The following is an 18,648-nucleotide window of genomic DNA, read 5'->3' as shown; positions in this document are numbered from 1 at the left end:
CCCCAGTACCTCCGTCTGAAATAGCGCTTTGCCTTTTGCCAGGTCGCGAACGACAGAATAGATTGATACAATACTGAGAGACATTAGAACCGATTACAGTCGGGCTTCCCTTGGATGTGGGTTAGCCACTTAAACCTTATACATACAATATATACAGTATTTATGTTTTTAAATGCCGCATTTTGGCCTATTGTCTGCTGTGTCGGGGATTGGCTGGCCACCCACAGGGATTTTAGTTTTTTCTTTCTTTCTTTTGAGCTGTGACTCGGAGATATCGATCCATGCTTTCTCGTGAAACATTCTCTTTCGGTTTGTTTATAATGTTGTGTTTTTGTTTAAGCAGACCAGCTTGTGCAATTGTGTTTCAATAATTTAAAATAACCTTTGGGGTTCACTTCATTCACTTAACAGAGTAGTACAGTTAGAGAGGTGTACTGTAGTACTTAGTTGTCATTGTCTCGACTTCATCATGCTTTTGTTTTTTACTTTGCACTTTAAATGCTGACATAACTCTGACCAAAAATAACTGTGCCATGATATTCAGATGAAAGTTCCCAGTCTCTAGCTGATTTTCATACCGTTTTGAAATGACTGGAATCCAGTGCTTATTCGAAATTTCAAAAATCAAACAAACTGTAATGTTGGGAACTGTTATGCGATGAGCTTTTTATTTAGTTTTTTATTAGCTTGGCAGCTAGACATAAATAATATTTGATTATTGCCACAGTACAAGGTGTTTTGCCTTTAAACTTTGGCCATAGAAAGGTTACAACATCGTGATTAATCCCAATGATATGATTATTGGGAATGATTTATTTATTTTACAGTTTCTTTTCAGACATGTACCTTTTCCTTTCCTGCGTTTTACAATAAATGTTTCAAATTTTATATAAAGTGTTCTCTCCTGTTGTGAAGTATAGGCTACTTTAAAACTACTAAGTCGGCCATACTATCCATGACCATAATTTGCATTTTAAAACAGAATGCCATACGTTCTAAAAGTCAAAAAAGATGCAGAAATGAATAATAATGATAATAATATAGCTTAGACTCCCCTGCTTTTAAAGAGTTGACAGCGGTAATGAGGCATGAGGCCCAAAAGGCAGGAGCCTATCTCCTGTTTCCTTAGCATGAGGCAGCTTGACGTACAAACTACAAGTACACCCCCTGGACATAATGCTGCTAAGTTGCAGGGACTTAACCCCAATCCATGGGGTATGACCCGGCCGGGGATCGAACCCCGACCTCACAGTCATAGGCACATAGACACACTAACCACAAGGCCACCGAGCTGAACACAGTAAAATACTGACCATATTTGGTAAATCCCAAGATTTAAATAAAACTATTAATTTAAGCAACATGTTCATGTCCCAAAAAATCGACAAGCTCACATCACGTTGCAATACGTGTTGCATTGCGAATAGTGATATATCACCCAGCCCTTCTCTAAGGTATTCCAAGTCATGGTTATACCTGTAAGAAATGTCAGCACATCGTGGACTGTCACTCAACAGACTTATTAAGCGTTTCATTGGCCTGTTCCAGTCAGAGGTGGGACCCGTTTTCTTTCTCCCCTCCATTCATTTGCAATCCTCTCTGTGTGTGTAATCCCACTAGTAATCCTTAGAAATCCCTTACGGTGCGTACTCTGTTGTATGTAGTATGGAACTCAAGGTCGGATTCAGCCTACTTTCAAATCATACGAGGAGCTTCAAGTAAAACTTACAGGGAATTGCTTGAAGATAGGATCTGATTCAGTCATTCAATTCACGAGAGGACCTTTATTTATTAGTTAGTTATTAGCTAACATTAATGTAACAGCAGCCACTCTTCCTGGGCACTCCAGGAATGCATTAAAACGTACAATTCCCCACTCATTTGGGATTATATAAAAGAATGAATTGAAAGTAAATTGAGTCCGGCCTCCTCTCAGGGCAGTAAGGAACCATGTGTTGTGGATGGATGTCCTTGTAGCTTGTAGTAGCGTCCTCGCACTCCTGTTACGTTCATTGTGGGTTGTCTAAGATGGTACTTTTTTGACCCAAGTGTGTGAGTTTGTGACATGACATACATTAATGCAGGGTTTCTCAATTGGGTGCCGTAGTATCATTTTAAACTTGAAGTACAAAGTTATTTTCAGTCAGTTCTAACCAAAATGGCTCAACGTTTTCCTCGCAACATAATCATTAAAATATCGTCACTGTCGGGCAGACAACTCATATCTCCAAGTTTCAAATGTGTGCGTCTTTTGGTAAAGCAAAGCCCTGCTTCATCATACAAGACTGTCGCACAAAATGCGAGGCGTTGTGTTCTTGTAGATCGGCTGTTTTCACTAGTTTAGTACATTTTATAGATGATAGATACAAAACCAACGGTTTTGGACATAAAAGGTTTCCACCCGACAACGACGATGTGCTATAAATATAAGGTGCTGGGAGTGAAAATTATAATGTAGGTGTGCCTTGGATTAAAAAAAATATTTATGGGGTGCCCTGAGACAAAAAAGTTTGGGAACCCCTGACTTAGACCCTCCATACATACATACGTAAAACGGACCTGAGTTTCACTGTACTTTCTCTTTAGAAAAGGAATCTAAATCAAATCTCTTCACCAAAAATAGCCGATCTACAAGTTCACAACGCGTATTGGGATGCGTTGTGAGCTTGTAGATCGGCTATTTTTGGTGAATGTTCCACCCAGAATAGGGATGCTGGGGTTCAAGTGATTAAACAAAGTTAAATAAAGTTATTCATAATTTGTCCTAATCTCTCAAATCCACCTTGTGACATACTGTATCTTAAGGGGGAGATATTTACATATCTACATTTACAAGTGCTATTAAGTAACAGGGTACCGTGGATTAAAATGTTATTTACTGAGCAAAAAAAAAGAAGAAAAAAAAAAAAAAAAAAAAGTTTGAGAACCACTGCTTTAATGGGTGTTTTAGTCCAGGGATTCCCAAACTTTTCCACTCGAGACCCAAGACATACATTTGGTATCTTGAATGAATGAATCATTTAAGCCCCATTTCAAAAAGAGTGGAAATAGCCGATCTTCAAGCTCACAACGCGACTTGTTGAGAGCTTATATTGATCTGATATTTTCTTTTTGAAAAAGTACATATTTTTCTTTTTTATTCCTGAAATGTTAGATTTTCTTTTTTACTGTTGCAAACGTTAAAAATGGACGTTTACCTGTGGCTCTTAAAAATCAATTTTAGTCCCTCAAGCTGACGCTCTCCCTAACGATTTGCTTCAAGGGTATTCACGCATTTGTCACTCCTCTGACTGTTGATTTTGTTCCCCAGGATTTAAGACCCGGGGAAAGTAAGGATGAAGAAAAAGGAGAAGAAGAAGATGATGACGAAGAGGAGGAGGAGGAGCAGGAAGATGGAAAGGAGAACGACACTTCTACCGTGACAGAAGGGCGGTCCTCGCGGAGTTTGGACGGCTCGATTGGGGACGCGGACGAGGTCTCTCACAGTCCTGTAAATACCGTATGTCATTTCACACAGCATTGAACATAATCGTCGCTGCCGGGCAGAAACCTCTTATCTCCTTTTTGTGTTTTTATTTTTTCGTAAATGAATGCCATACTTGATCATAGTTCAGCGTCACACAAAGTATAAAAAATAGCAGATCTACAAGCTTGAAATGTGGCACAAAATTACACTTTGAGTTTGTCGATCTGCTATTTTTGAATTTCAATCCTAAAAAGTAACAGTTTTGGACATATGAGGTTTCCACCCGACAGAAGATATTCGCCCTGTAACAACTTACAGCAGTGGTTCTCAAAGTGGATTCCAGGGACACTGTGGGTTCCTTTAGGGGGGTCCAAAAAAACCCTGGCGGGTTCATTTGGTTCCGTTTGTACACTGTCAGAGTTAAGGGGAGACCTTGAAATGTGAAAGTTTGAGAAACCCTGACTTACAGTATGTCTTTGTTGAATGTTTCTTTTAACTAACAGGGGTCTCCCCGTGTCTCCAGTTCTTTAGTAAACAGAAAATACAATTTTCAGGTCGGAACCACAGTCAATCATTTACACCCCCCTTAACCCATTGTAAGCAAACAATTTAATTTTGAACCTTGTGATCCCATCATAAATCATAAACCATGGGATTGTATTGTTATTGTAGACTGACTGGATGAATCAAACATACACGTTTGATGCGTAGACTGACGATTGATGAAGTTACAGCATTGGTCTGCCAATTGGCTTAACGATGAACTAGCTAACTAGTAAACGCCTAAGGGCGACATGCGACCTCGCCCTAAAGGGTGAGGTCGCGCCATGTCTTGGCCATCTGGCCAGTGATGTATATCGGACCAGTTACCCATATATGGAGATCCCTGCTACCCATATATGGAGATCCATGTACTGTGTATGGAGATTTGCTGTGAGACCCTAACATGCTTACTCAGTTATTTGTTATGTGAAAGTCCTATGACGTCTATGAAATCTGACATCATACATACACTACCTTTATGCCCATATATGGAGATCCCGGTCTGTAGAACCAGCCACACAGATATGGGCTGTCTTCCTCCATATATGGGCATTCCCATAATTTGTCCTGTAAAGTCCTGTTACATATGGGCTTAATATTGATGACATCAGGGATATCCATATATGGGAATAAAAGGGATTCTGTTAGTGTGGTTCCCCTGACATCACAGTGATGTCAGAGTCTTTTCTGCGTGTCACTCCCCATCTCTCTCCCCATCTCCTGTCAGTCTACTGTCCTATCAATAAAGGCATAAAAACCCTAAAACAAATCTTTAAAAAAGGGCAATATTCTATTATTTCCAGAAAACAGAAGAGCTGAAAGAAGAATCCGTACCCGATGGAGAGCCGAGAGGTGAGCAAAGCATTTTCAAAGGCGTTGTTGTTTCTGTGAAGCTGCCATGTCAAGAAGAAAGGATTCACTCTGTGATGCTTCCAATATTAACTGTCTGTTAACTGTACTGTACAAATCTGTTAATGTCTCCAGAGTGTGAGATCACAGAGGGGTCCGCTACCATCGATACTGAAGACACAGACATCAGCAGCAAACCAGCCAATGGGACAGCAGATGACAAATCAGACAAATCAAGGAGCCAGTCAGGTTCAAGCAAAAAGGTGTGAGGATGTTCACAGAATTAATTCGCCACACCCCTGATGTTTATGGCTTCAAGTAGTGGCTTTGAGGTTTTTAAGTATATCAGGGGTCTTCAATGGTTTCAGGCCAAAGACCCCTTATTTGAGAGAGAGATGAAGCAGGGACCCCCACAACCTTTTCAGAGATTCCATAGTTTCATTGTTTGACAGCACAATCATCAGTGAATTTTGGATTCATGTCAATTTGTGTTTTCAGATATTTACCATTTGAACTGTCAATACTTAATTAACTTGGCCTTTCAGTCTTCTCTTTTTACCCTCTACACCAAACCTCTTTGCCAAAAATAGACGATCTACTAGCTCAGCGCGAGGCGTTGTGAGTTTGTAGATCATCTATTTTTGGCTAAAGTTCCCAGAATATGGACACTAGGGTTCAAGTGGTTAATATAAAAAGAAGAAAAAAGTTTCTATCACTCAAAGATTTGGAGGACCCCCTGTAGTAACTCTGGGGACCCCCTAGGGGTCCCGGACCCCCTGTTGAGACCCTTGAAGCATATGATTATATAACACTTAATCTTTGGACCAAATTGGGGGCGATATCTAACCCTACCTTGTATGTACTGTTTGTCCTCAGCTCTTCTCGTTCAGTCGGCTGTCATCCTCCAGGTCTAAGCGGGCCGATGAGGAGGTCGCCGTCGGTGCGAACGCGGCCGTCAAAGAAGGGACCCCGTCTGGGTTTACTAACAGCAAAACTGAGGCCGGCGCAGGCAGCCCGTCGGAGCAAACAATGCCCCCTCCCAACGCCAGGCGGCCGCGGTCTCGCTCTGAAACCTGCTCCTTGCTGTGATAACAGCCTTTGGAAGACGAAACTGCTTCTGTGTTTCAGTGGCGTGTGCAGTATCGTACAAACAGTTCAATGTGCCTTCTTCAGATGAACCACTATTATTCAAAGGTCAACCACTATCTGTTCACAAGTGACCAATCTGTTGGGTCCTCGCCTCCGCTCCAATCTCAACGGTTTATGTCCAACCTGCCATGCAGGACCGAGCCTATACCAAACACTACACGTGTGAGCGAATGTTCCTAATGGTGTACATCTCTGTAGTTTAACTGAGATGCACGATCATGAAATGATGGACGATAACCGATATTTTACAGGCTCATATCTGTCGATTCCGATCCCGATATTTATTACATTATAATATTATAATGCAATATACTGTATATCTTATTGGTATCGGTATCGACAGATATGACACTGAAAATATCTATATTTCATATTTGTTTTAAAAAAAAGTTGAAAAGCTTTCCCAGAAAACCCTGATTGAATCTTCAGCCTTCACCATTACAAAGGGCTTTTTCAGCTTCACATTCATATGTGAATATCATAAAACAAAATATCAGCTAAACCGATCAGTTATTTTGATATCGGTTCGATACCAACTTTTATGGCCGATATTGCTGATACCGATATGATGTGCATCCCTAACTTAAACACTATGTTCTTAATTCATCCGATTCTTTTCCCTCTACGCCAAATCTCTTGTCTGCCTATTGTTTTGCTAAATGTTTGCCTAATATGACATGCCCAGAGTTGGGACCTTAGGGTTTATGTGGCTAAGCATGCAGTGCACAAAAGATCATCATCCTACTGACTGAGACCTTACTGCAGGGTTCCCCAATTCATTTTCCTCAAGGGCCGAATTATGTCTAGGGTACCAAGCCGAGGGCCACAGCATTGCAGGGGGCGGCGGTGGCGTTCCCGCTACTCCAGTGACAGTTCAGATATCGTCGTTGCCGGGTGAAAATCTTGTATGTCCAAAACAGTTTGTTTTGCATTTATCATTTTTTGAAATTATTTTAACTAGTGAAAACAGCCAATCTACAAGCACACATAGATCTGCTGTTTTCACTACTTTTGTGCGACGGCCTTGTATGATTTGCGAAAGAACGTACAAATTTGGAGATACGAGATTTCCACCCGACAACGACGATATACTAGTGTTGTTGCTGCTCTTATACCACCATTATTACTGGGTTGGTGTGGGCCAGACAGTAGCCCCCCCCGCGGGCCGCAAATGGCCCGCGGGCCGCCTATTGGGGAACCCTGCCTTACTGTCTGGTTCAGTAAGAGGCGATAAGCAGAGCCCTCTATTGGAGAGTTGCGCCAACTCCGCTCAATACATGGGGCCAGGTCTTCTACATACACTACACATCTATTGGCGAATAGTGACAAAGCGTGAACCTGAAGTTTACAGAACTCATTGGAGTCTATGAGGGAAAAGTGACATTTCAAGTTACATGAACCACTAGACCAGCGCTGTTTCTGACGCCGCATTGGCATAACTCTCTAATACAAGGCTCTGGCGATAACGAGCCGTTCAGGATGAGCAAATACTGTATGTGTAAGCCATCCTTTTTAGCATACAAAACCCAAGGAATTGAGAGGAATCAATTGTCACATGCATAATATGACCTCATAACCTCTGACAATCACCCATGTCCAGTGTAGTTGAAGATGTGACTGATAAGCAGACATTTTAACTGCAGACTGCATACTATATATTCTCCCATTTTTCACGGGTTTTATTTCATTCCAAATCCCTTTCTCTTTTTTTTTTAATTACCTCCTTGACCAAAACCACAAAATAAGTAAGCATCATGGGCAAGTGCACTAATTTCTTTGGACACATGGTGCACTTAAATGACAAGATTCCATTACAATCAACAGACAGTTCAAACTAGGGCTGCAGTTGCAGCTATTGGTTATTTTCAAAGCGATTAAGTGTGATTTTATATATATTTTTATACATCAACAAATCAACAAATTCTAATTTAAGCATGCTTCGTTTTACAGTGGTGTAACGCAAAAATAGAATAAATTAGAAAGTAGCCAATCTACAGCCTCACAATGAGTCACAAACTTGTAGATTGTCTATTTTAGACTAATCGCAATCAAACTCATGTATTCAATCGATATGTTGGATTAAACGTTGCATCCCTAGTTCAAACACCCGCTCACAGCATTACTCCTTAAACCTAAATACACTAGACCCTCCATGGTAGCTGATTGAGCAACACTGCACTATATGACATGTATTATTAGTATCACCACGTTGCTGTGGATAACATTTTGTTTGTATTTTTGTATGGGTTTGTTTTGCATCTGTGTGGCACATCTTTTTTCTTCTAGGCTGTAGTTGAGCCTCTTGTGCGCGTGTGCAGTGAGAGAGAGAGTGAGAGCGCGTGTGCACTTTTCTAAACTGTGAGATGTAAATAATTTAATTTATTGCTTAATGAAACATCCTTAAGCACATTTGGGCATTTGCACTTTTTGATGTAATTTGTATGTTTCAGGGTAAACGCCCACAATGAATTTTATATTGTGATATGATAATCCCCAGACTCTTGTATGTCCATGTTTCATGACTTGGACTTTTGTGATACAAGTAAAGCATTTTGATATACTGTAAGAATGGGTGATTTGTTTTTCCTGTTGTAACATTCAATAACTAAATATGTGACAACCGAATGTTCGCTTGTTCGCTTGTTTTACAGTGTGTGTGTGTCCCCGGCCGAGGAGTTGAGGCATTACATTTATTTCGACTCGGTTCCACAGATGGATATTGTGAAAATAGCAGATCTACAAGCTCACAGTTGCGAGGCGTTTTGAGCTTGTAGATCTGCCATTTTAAAAAATGTGAATGTTAAATGTTAATAATCTTATATCATTTCACAATTTGGCCAATGTTTTTTATAAATGTAGTTTGCTGATCCCTTCTGATGCAGTAATCAATCATTTTGTTAAAGATAAATAACTAGAACTGCAGGCTGTTGAGATGCCAACTTGCTCCTTGTGCACAAGTAGGCCATATATGGCCAACTTGTACGCCAGCAGAGCGTGCCATGAGGTGCGCTCACCACTGGCATCACCAGGAATGCAGGTCCCTCATTGGCTTTTGGGACGCCACCAGGAGGCCAGAATAACTGACCTGGTGGAGACCTGTGCTCATATTGAACCCAGTTCAAATATGATTACTTTGGGGGCCGCAGCCTCAAAAGGTTGAGAAGCACTGTTGTAAACCAGTGTCTCCGTGATGCCCAAGGTTTCTGGAGTATGGCGAGTCGCTACAAACAAAGGACATATCTATAGGACCAGCACTGAAGCGGTGAAAAATGTTTTGACCAGCGGGAAGATCTGCATAATCGATATAGAGCCAAATGTAGGTCTCCTTCAACCCCATTTCCTTTGGATTCATGATTAAAGTCTAGCATATCATATTATTGGGGACTGGGTATTTTAGCAAAACGTTGGCACCATACTAGTCCTACATACTTTCACCTATAGAAACTTCACTCAAACTTAAAAAAGGGAGTAAAAAAAAGTCTGGACGTGTTTGTACTTTTCACTTCGAAATATTTTATAGTTTGGGAAATATTTAACTAAATTAATATTAAACCCCTTTATTCTTTCACTTGTTTGCAGTTATGTTACTTAAGCATGCTTTAACTTACTGACTCCATTTAAACTAGAGCTATCTCATGACTTCCATTGCTGTGATCAATGTTTGATATCTCTACAGCTATCTATCCCTCTTCAAAGCACATGAGTATCTCACAGGGTTTTCTGCTTTTCCAATAGATGGGAGAGAAAAGACACAGAGAAGGATACTTATGTTTTTGTAGGCTAGGCAGGCTACTACAATGCTCAATATAAATATGAGGTACTTAAAGTACTTTTACTTTACTTTCCATTTTGATACTTCAACTCCACTACATAGGCTACACAATATATTTGACTTTTTATTCCTTTACAATTACAGCATTTTTCACAGATTAGTTGTTACTTTACAGATTTTATTATTAACTAGAAGCAGTGCTCTTCCGAGCACAGGTCTCCACCAGGTCAGGTAGGTCCTGGTGGCGCTAAATGTGTGCAGGGAAAAGGTTTTACCTTGGCCTCTAAGGAGTGCGCATACAAAGTTTGACACTAATCGGTGGAGTTATAGGTGAAAACATGAATCGGCCTGTTATAGCGCCACCATGAGGCTGATTTGATTTTTCTTAAGTGGCATTTATTCCTCTGCCTATTGGGAATGTGCATGCACAATTTCACCAAAATCGCACACTGCGTTCAGGATTTCAGGCATTTTATTCAAAACTGACCAATCCTGCAAACTTTGAAAGCCAGTTTTAGCCAATCAGGATGGAATATGGAAAATCTGACACATCCATGTCGATCACATGACTGTAGAGATACTGTCTACTGATTTACGTGATTTTTGGACAAAATCTGTAGGAGTACTGGCAAAAGTTAGTTTTGCAAAAGTCGGCCTCCTGGTGGCGCTAGAACAGGCCCATGTGAAATATTTGGGGCAGAGGTTCTGAATTGGTATCGAGGGAGTGTGTGTGCACAGTTTGGCAGCGACCGGGCCAACGGCGCCGGAGATTAGCTGGTAACGGACAAACGGACGGACGGACAACATACTCTCCCTCAGCCTTCGGCTGGTGGAGACAATAATACCAAGTGTGTGTGTGTGTGTTTGTGTGTGTGTGTGTGTGTGTGTGTGTGTGTGTGTGTGTGTGTGTGTGTGTGTGTGTGCGTGTGCGTGCGTGCGTGTGCGTGTGTGTGTGTGTGTGGTGGTGAGGTCTGACCTCGACGTCGCAGGGGCGTCGTTTCAACGTCTTTTTAAAAGGCAGCTCAGGCGCAGCTCAGCTCAGGGTTGACTGCACGTCGTATGGACGTTGTATGAACGTCTGCTTGCGACGTGGTATCGGCCCGATACTCCGATACTATCCCGATACTTTTCGGGCGTCGTATGGACGTTGTAGGAACGTCTGCTTGCGACGACGACGTTTCCAGAGGGTCTGACTTGAACGTCCGTTGGTTGTGTGCCCTCTAGTGGGCACAGAGTTCTATTGTAACTTATAAACTAACATGCAATGTTGTATTATTAAATTACATTTTAGATGTTTTAGTTTTAGATGGCTTTTCCCAACCTATTGCCCAAACACCAGGGAAATTGTATTCTATATGTGATGCAAAAAATATAGCCTACTTGTGATGCAAGACACGTTTCACTGATTTATTTCAGAAGTATCATCAAATATATATTTAAAGACAAGATCAAACTTGATTTGTTCAAGCTCAAGGACAGGTTAGGGCTACTTGTTTATTGTTACATCTTGTGTAGGCCCCTTAAGGTAGTAAAACGTGTTTTGATTTGGCTTCCTTCAGATAGGCCTAATAGAATAGATCAACGGCAGAATAATGATAAGCTACAAATCGTAAAAATATATATAATATATATCAAGAAAAGAGAGAGTGCAAAAAAAGAGAAAAATGTATAACATAAAAACAATATTCGTATATTGGGCTCTATTAATTTATGGACTCATTGCTTTTTTTTCCCTCAATACTGGTCTGGAATATTAGACCTACTTTTGAACAAATTAAGTCATCATATAAGTTATAACACAGTATAAGTAGGCCTACATATAAGTTGTAAGTAGGCCTACTCATATGTAGAAGACTTTATTAGAAGTTTGCATAGGAAAAGGTACAGTTTCATGACGGTACAGTTCACTGGTACAAGGTCAACTGAAAGGAGATCCTAGAAAAGCACTAGTCTTATTTACACAGGAAACCATTGAAGTAGGCCTCATATAACATTGAATGACAGACGGATAGAACTCAGTACTATGCAGTATAGTCAGGGAAAAAAAATAAGAAAAAACATTGCAAAAAAATATACAATAGGTAAAAAAACACATTATAGCCTAACACATTATAATGACACTTTCTGTATGTAGCCTACGTTAAATTCTCATTGTTGTAAGACACTGCAATCATTTTATAATGCTTTATAATCGCTCTTAAAATGCATTAGAGCCACTTAGAGGAGTGAGGCAGGAGACCGCAGTCCGCAGCAATACAGTCTCCATGAATGTGTATACAGTAATAGGCCTATGTTGCAACTTTAGAACATGTAGTTCATTCTTTTGGCCACCAGATAGAGATCTGGGCCATTTTTTGGTTGAGTTGTTTAAAGCCACGCCCATTCCCCCCCCCCAAAGCCACGCCCATTTGCCTTCAACCTCCCACATTCCTCTGTGTTAATTAAGCAAGCTGCTAAAAAAAAAAGTTGTGCCTCACTGCCCATGCAATCCCTGCATGTGTGTGTGTGTGTGTGTGTGTGTGTGTGTGTGTGTGTGTGTGTGTGTGTGTGTGTGTGTGTGTGTGTGTGTGTGTGTGTGTGTTTAGGGCAGGGGTCTTCAACATTTTCAGGCCAAGGACCCCTTAGTTGAGAGAGACCCCCACAACCTTTTCATAGATTCCATATAGTTTCATCGTTTGACAGCACAATCATCAGTGTATTTTGGATTCATGTTAATGTTTTCAGATATTTAATCACTTGAACCATCAATACTAAATAAACTTGACCTCTCACTATGTACTTAGTCTGCTCTTTTTCCCTCTACACCAAAGCTCTTTGCCGAAAATGCTATTTTTGGCTAAAGAATATAGATGCTAGGGTTCAAGTGGTTAATATAAAAAAAGGGGAAAAAGCAAGTATCTATCACACAGAGATTTGGAGGACCCCCTGTGGTAACTCTGAGGACCCCCTAGGGGTCCCGGACCCCTGTTGAAGGCCCCTGATTTAGTGGATATACTGCCAGTAGGCCAAAGTATACTGCCATGCATTTTTGTTATATTTACTTTAAATGGTTAAAAAACCCCAGTGGTTACCAAACTGGGGGTCCGCCAAATCATTTTGGGGGATGTCCAGATGATTAGCTTAATGCACAACATTGTTTTCTCACTCAACAGTAAACAAACCAATATACATAAGTGTATACAGGGTTTCTACGTGTTTCTAAATGCATAATTGAATTACTTTAAGACCTTTCTAATACCAAATTGTATAGGCTACATAAGAAAGTGGCATACATTGTGAAAATGGCTGATCTACACGCTCACAACGCCTCACACTGTGAAGGGCTGTGACCTTTTAGATTGCTCACTCATTTTTGGGGGCCACAGTCTGAAAAGTTAATGGATTGGCCACATGAAGTCAAAAGATCAACATGGGAGCCATGCCATTGTTGGACCCAGACAAAAAGCATTGGAAACTGTGGTGGGAAAGAAGACAAAAAAGCGATTTTAGTATTTTGATTTCAGTGGTTAGGGGGCACGCATACAAGTGGCTAAATATGTCTTTTTAGACACAATAACCCTTCTTTGTTACTATTTAAACCAGCCCCCATAAATCACATCTGCCCATGAAAGATTGCGGTGCATCTTGGGAATGGGCTTATTGTGTCTAAAAATACACATTTAGCCACTTGCACAAATCAAAATCGTTGAAAATACTAAAACGATAGAAAGAAGTAAATGAATTTTTTTTAACACTCATCTTTTCTTTTCTCTAACGACTATCTAAAATATGAACCATTGTTGCAGAGTCTTGCTCAAGGACTCTTCAACACTAATTCTGGGGGAGCCCAGGATCGAACTGGGAACCCCTTGGGAAACCTTCCAAGTTGTAAGACAGCAACTCTACCCCTGCGCCACTGCCACCCTATCCACATGTTTGTCGTGCGTATTATTACAAGACACACTAACCACTTCAGCTCTATTACTGTAAGCCTATATTATCGTCTATTTCCAAAAGATGTCTTATACCTTGAGCTTGTGAAATGGGACATTCTGTGTAACAATTACTTTTAGTTTTGGTACTTTATATTTTGATGCAGATACATTTTGTGCTTTTTTCCTCAAGTAGCCTACATTTTGAATACAGGACTTGTTGTAACAGACTTAGAGTATGTCTACATTGCAGAATTGATACTAAAATGTCATAGGCCTATTAGTCCACCACTGGGGTTTACTCTCTGGCAGGCTGACCAGGATGTACTATTGAACAGTGCATGCTTTTAGTAGGACATCAAGGCTTGCCCTGTTGTCTGGGACAACTAATACATCTTTATGGACAAGTTAATCAAAAATATAAAATGTTCTTTAAAAATGTACTTGTCCGTTGGACAAGTGGCTCTTGGTTTCACTTTTTCTGTGACACTCCTAGCAGCTTTGTGCTGTATGCAGACTGTGGAGTGGAGGGGGCCAAGGGGGGGTCTTATTTATTTGTAAAAAGAAATTAAAAATAAATGACTGTGAAATGGCACATTTATATAAAGTGACTTTTGTGCCTGGACAAGTGAATGGGAAATGTACTTGTGTGCCTCATAAAGTTAATGTCGAGCCCTGCTTTTAGGATCAGCTGACAACCAAGTGTAAACAGTCTGCTGCCGTCGCTATGGTAACCATAGTTCTGGCAGTCCAAACAATGCAAATGTTAAAGGTTTGTCCCAGCGTCTCTACGGTTACAATTCTAATGCTTGGGATATAATGTTACAGGACGTGGACCTGAACAATTGAGTCAAGGGTTCAGGAAGCATCTGTTATTTTAGATTTTAACCACTATTTAACCATTATCTTATGCTTTGTCTTTTCAAAAATAGCGGACATACAAGCTCATAGTCATTATGCGCTATGCTATATGAGCTTGCAGATCTGCTATTTTTGAAAAATCTTAAATATTTGTGCAAATCTTTGAATATATATATATATCTTTTTTGAAGTGAAAATTTTGAACTAAAATATTTGCTTCTTGGAAGATAGATCATTTTATTTTTATTTATTTTTTAGGGGGGGACAGGGCATTTTCAATTAACACAACACAACAATGCCATGTAAAATACCTCGGAGTTAGCAAGAATGTTAGTTTCCATAGTCCCCGTTCATTCTTCGCTTTGACCCCAAGCATATACTGGTCTGATGGTTGTACTAGTCCTGTGCCTGGGGGTGTGCTCACAGTATATGAGGAATTGAATGTAGGGGTCTCAGAAGTAATGTTGAGAACCCAAACTGGTGCCCGTTGGGGAGAATAGGTGTCCAGTTGTGCAATACCCGTTGTATCCATCTGTCTGTCTGTGTCCCTTTCATGCCCATACATTATATGGAGATATCTTATCTCTGTCTGTCTGGCTCTCTTTTATGCCCATATGGTGTTCTGTGTCCAGGCCAGTCTGTTTGATCATGTCAGACCGACATTATTTGGGCATTGTTCCAGCATGCGGCTGTTTCACCCGTTTATGCCCATATATGGAGTGTCAGTGATGCGTCGGGCATTGTTTCAGCATGCGGCTGTTATGGTGGCGACACTATTTAGTATCAGTGATGTCAGCATGCAGACAGACGACAGATGGCGGACAGACCACAGACAGACATTCGGTAAATAATAGTTAGATGTGCTGTGGCTAGTTTTTCTGATACATGCACATGCTCAAGCTAACATGACTGAAAACCACTATATTAATACCACTGTTTATTGGATATTTGCAAATCGAATTCCATAGGTTTTTTCACACGGTATATTTCTGCACCAAGCATCTGCACAGAGTATAGGCCTATAGGGGATTCTGTGTCTTTGCCGTTTCTGCCTGGAGGCAACTGGAACGTGAGGAGGCCACCAAACCAAGGTTTGCCATGATTAATCCCCAGGATTAAGTATGCCTGGTTGTCAGGTGGGGGTGTCGCTCTCCATTCCAACATGTCGCCACTCCGAAATTGACTTCTTATTGTCGGAGTGGCGACACTTCCATAGAGGTTAAGTTTAGGGTTAGAGATAGGGTTAGTGTCGGAAAGGAGACATGTCGGAGTGGCGGGGTGGTGAGTGGTTACCCAGCTGAAGTTATCCACACCCACAGATGTTGTTGGATGGAGAAAAGGGGAGAGGATGATTTTTATGACGTTATTATATCGGCGTATTTCAGTTGGGCCTTTTGACTCAGAGGCTTTCAGCTTTCAGGAAGTAACCAAAAATACACAGGGAAGACATATTTGCATATTTGCGACCGTCAGATTGCAGTTTAGTATCAAAACCTCCACCGGCCGTCTGTCCGTCCGTCCGTCGGTCACACGCCACACGTCACACCTTTGCCCTGCTCATATCTCCGCATCAGTATGACATCACACTGCTTGGTGTGTGCCGTCAGGGTCATTTGTGTACGGTGTGATGTCATACTGATGTCAGCAGTGTGATGTCATACTGATGTCAGCAGCTATGTCTCTATATATGGAGTTATATGTTGTTCGTGTCCAAATATGGGGCTTGTGAGGTCAGACTTAGTGAGATTCGTCGGTTATCTCCATATATGGAGGGAGAACCAGCTTATGAGCCGATGAGTTGTGTCAGAGTCGAGATCCTGCTTGCACCTATCTGTCGGTAGATAATGCCGGTCTTATATAAGGGTCATTTGTGTACGGTGTGATGTCATACTGATGTCAGCAGTGTGATGTCATACTGATGTCAGCAGCTATGTCTCTATGGAGTTATATGTTGTTCGTGTCCAAATATGGGGCTTGTGAGGTCAGACTTAGTGAGATTCGTCGGTTATCTCCATATATGGAGTGATGTGTTGGTTATCTCCATATCTGGAGATTCAACCTTCAACGATTTTGACATCTTGTTACTAATCTGTCGGTAGATAATGCCGGTCTTATATAAGGGTCATTTGTGTGCGGTGTGATGTCATACTGATGTCAGCAGTGTGACTAGGGAGTCTTACTGGTACTACTACTCCTGACTAAAGGTTGCCAGTGGCACTTGTTATTCGCTATTGCATTTGTTGGCCTACCGTTTGAAACATGAGTGTCAGCCATTCTTACTCATGTGGGAGAGAAATTAGTTTCATTGTAATCTTTTGTTGTTGTTTTTGTCCCCCTATAACAGACATGGGCAACTGGCGGCCCGACCCCACCTTCACTTAATGCGGCCCTCAGGTTAATTAATACCAGAATACTGATAAATTATTGATTTCAGCTGTTCCAATTCCAAACATGACCTGCTTTAATTCCATCAGTCTATATTAGTAGCTTAATGACTAGTAGAGTAGTATTAAAATGTATTTTTTATGTCCAAAGTATTTGTATTTAGGTTCATAAAGTTAACATGAGTATATAACTAAATGTGTTTGAAATTGCTAAAAATGTATTTTTTATGTCCAAAGTATTTGTATTTAGGTTCATAAAGTTAACATGAGTATATAACTAAATGTGTTTGAAATTGCTCAAAACGCATCGCGCTGCGATGCGTTTTGAGCTTGTAGATCTGCTATTTTTGCTTCTTTTGTATGAGATACTAGAATGACAAAGTAGGACGTAGCAATATGCATTGTGGCCCTCTGGAGTGAAGGTGTAAATATAGTGGTCCTCGTCATCATCAAAGTTGCCCACCCAATCAACTGATTTGTTATTGTATATTAATCTCGAAGTTGTTGAAGGGGCCAAAAAATGGAGGGCTTTGCCTCGCCGTCTTCTCCGCTCATGAGAAGGCCATGTTTTGAAAGCACAGACCGCAATTTGGCCTGATAAAACTCCACGGAAATGCGCACACACATCGGTCAGTGTTCTGTTACACTCTGGCTCGAGGTGTTCATCTCAGATGTCGCCTGGCTCTGAGCAAAGCGCTCTTTGAGGTTTTCCCCTAGGCCTAATAGGCACTTGTCCACCACGTTTGCATTGCAAATTAATCTCGAACAGCAGCCCTGCACTGATCACACAACAGTGATCTGTTACCAGTGGTGGTAAAAGTACTCACATTCTTTACTTAAGTAAACTTATCAATACTGTAATGTAGAAATGCTCTGTTAGGGCATGGTCACACATATCGTCACTGTCAGGCAGAAAACGTGTATCCAAGTTTCAAATATATGTTTTTTGGTAAATTAATATCATACAAAAAGTGTCTCACAAAACTAGTGAAAATAGCAGATATTTTCACTATTTTAGATCATTTTAAAATGATAAATACAAAACAAACGGTTTTGGACATACAAGGTTTCCACCCGACAACGAGGATATACCTATTAGGACAGATTCTGCCAGTGCCAATGCATTTCAATGGAAATGGAGTGTTTTCTTTTTTCAGAAACCCGCACATGGCAGCAAACCGCTCCATCCCCATTGAAATGTATTTGCAGAATCCTCCCTCTAGGTAGAATACAAGTGAGGTGTGACCGTGCCCTTACAAGTAAAAGTCTGGGATTCAAAATGTACTTGAGCAAAAGAACACAAGTATTGGTATCAAAATGTACTTAAAGTTCCAAAAGTAGAAAGTACTCATTATGCAGAATGTCCTGCAGTTTTCAAATGTTTAAAATGTATACAAAAATATTTTGTAGTGGATTAGAAGTAGAAGTACTGACCATTGGAAATACTCCAGAAAAGTAAAAAATACCTCAAATTTGTAATTACAGGTAACCTAGTCATCACACAGCAGTGATCCTTTACTGCAGACTACTCAGAGCACTCAGAGGGAGATACCGGTATCCATTTTCGTTCCTGAAAATGAACGTGATCCTATGTGTAGATAATGGACAATTGGTGTTTACTCATTAGTTAGTGTGGGGACATAAATAATGACTTGATGACATGATCAATCCTCATTACTTCTCAGATGCAGTAGCTATTTAGAATTTCACAGC

At 40.7% G+C, this 18,648-nt stretch overlaps 1 protein-coding gene across 1 annotated transcript; it reads left to right on the top strand.

The window, feature by feature from the left end:
• Positions 1-1,466: 1,466 nt before the first annotated feature.
• Positions 1,467-8,577, top strand: LOC308280235 (uncharacterized protein; the record flags this gene model as incomplete). The annotated part of the gene is made up of 5 exons (XM_080720496.1): positions 1,467-1,478; positions 3,311-3,499; positions 4,813-4,861; positions 4,994-5,121; positions 5,735-8,577. 5 exons carry the CDS (start codon positions 1,467-1,469, stop codon positions 5,945-5,947), a joined length of 591 nt encoding a protein of 196 aa, XP_080576622.1. The 3' UTR covers positions 5,948-8,577.
• Between the last annotated feature and the right edge of the window lie 10,071 nt (positions 8,578-18,648).

The sequence above is a fragment of the Nannobrachium achirus genome (genome assembly GCF_963921795.1).
Source record: "Nannobrachium achirus genome assembly, chromosome: 24".
Lineage (NCBI taxonomy): Eukaryota > Metazoa > Chordata > Actinopteri > Myctophiformes > Myctophidae > Nannobrachium > Nannobrachium achirus.
This window is presented reverse-complemented; position numbering and strand designations above follow the sequence as displayed.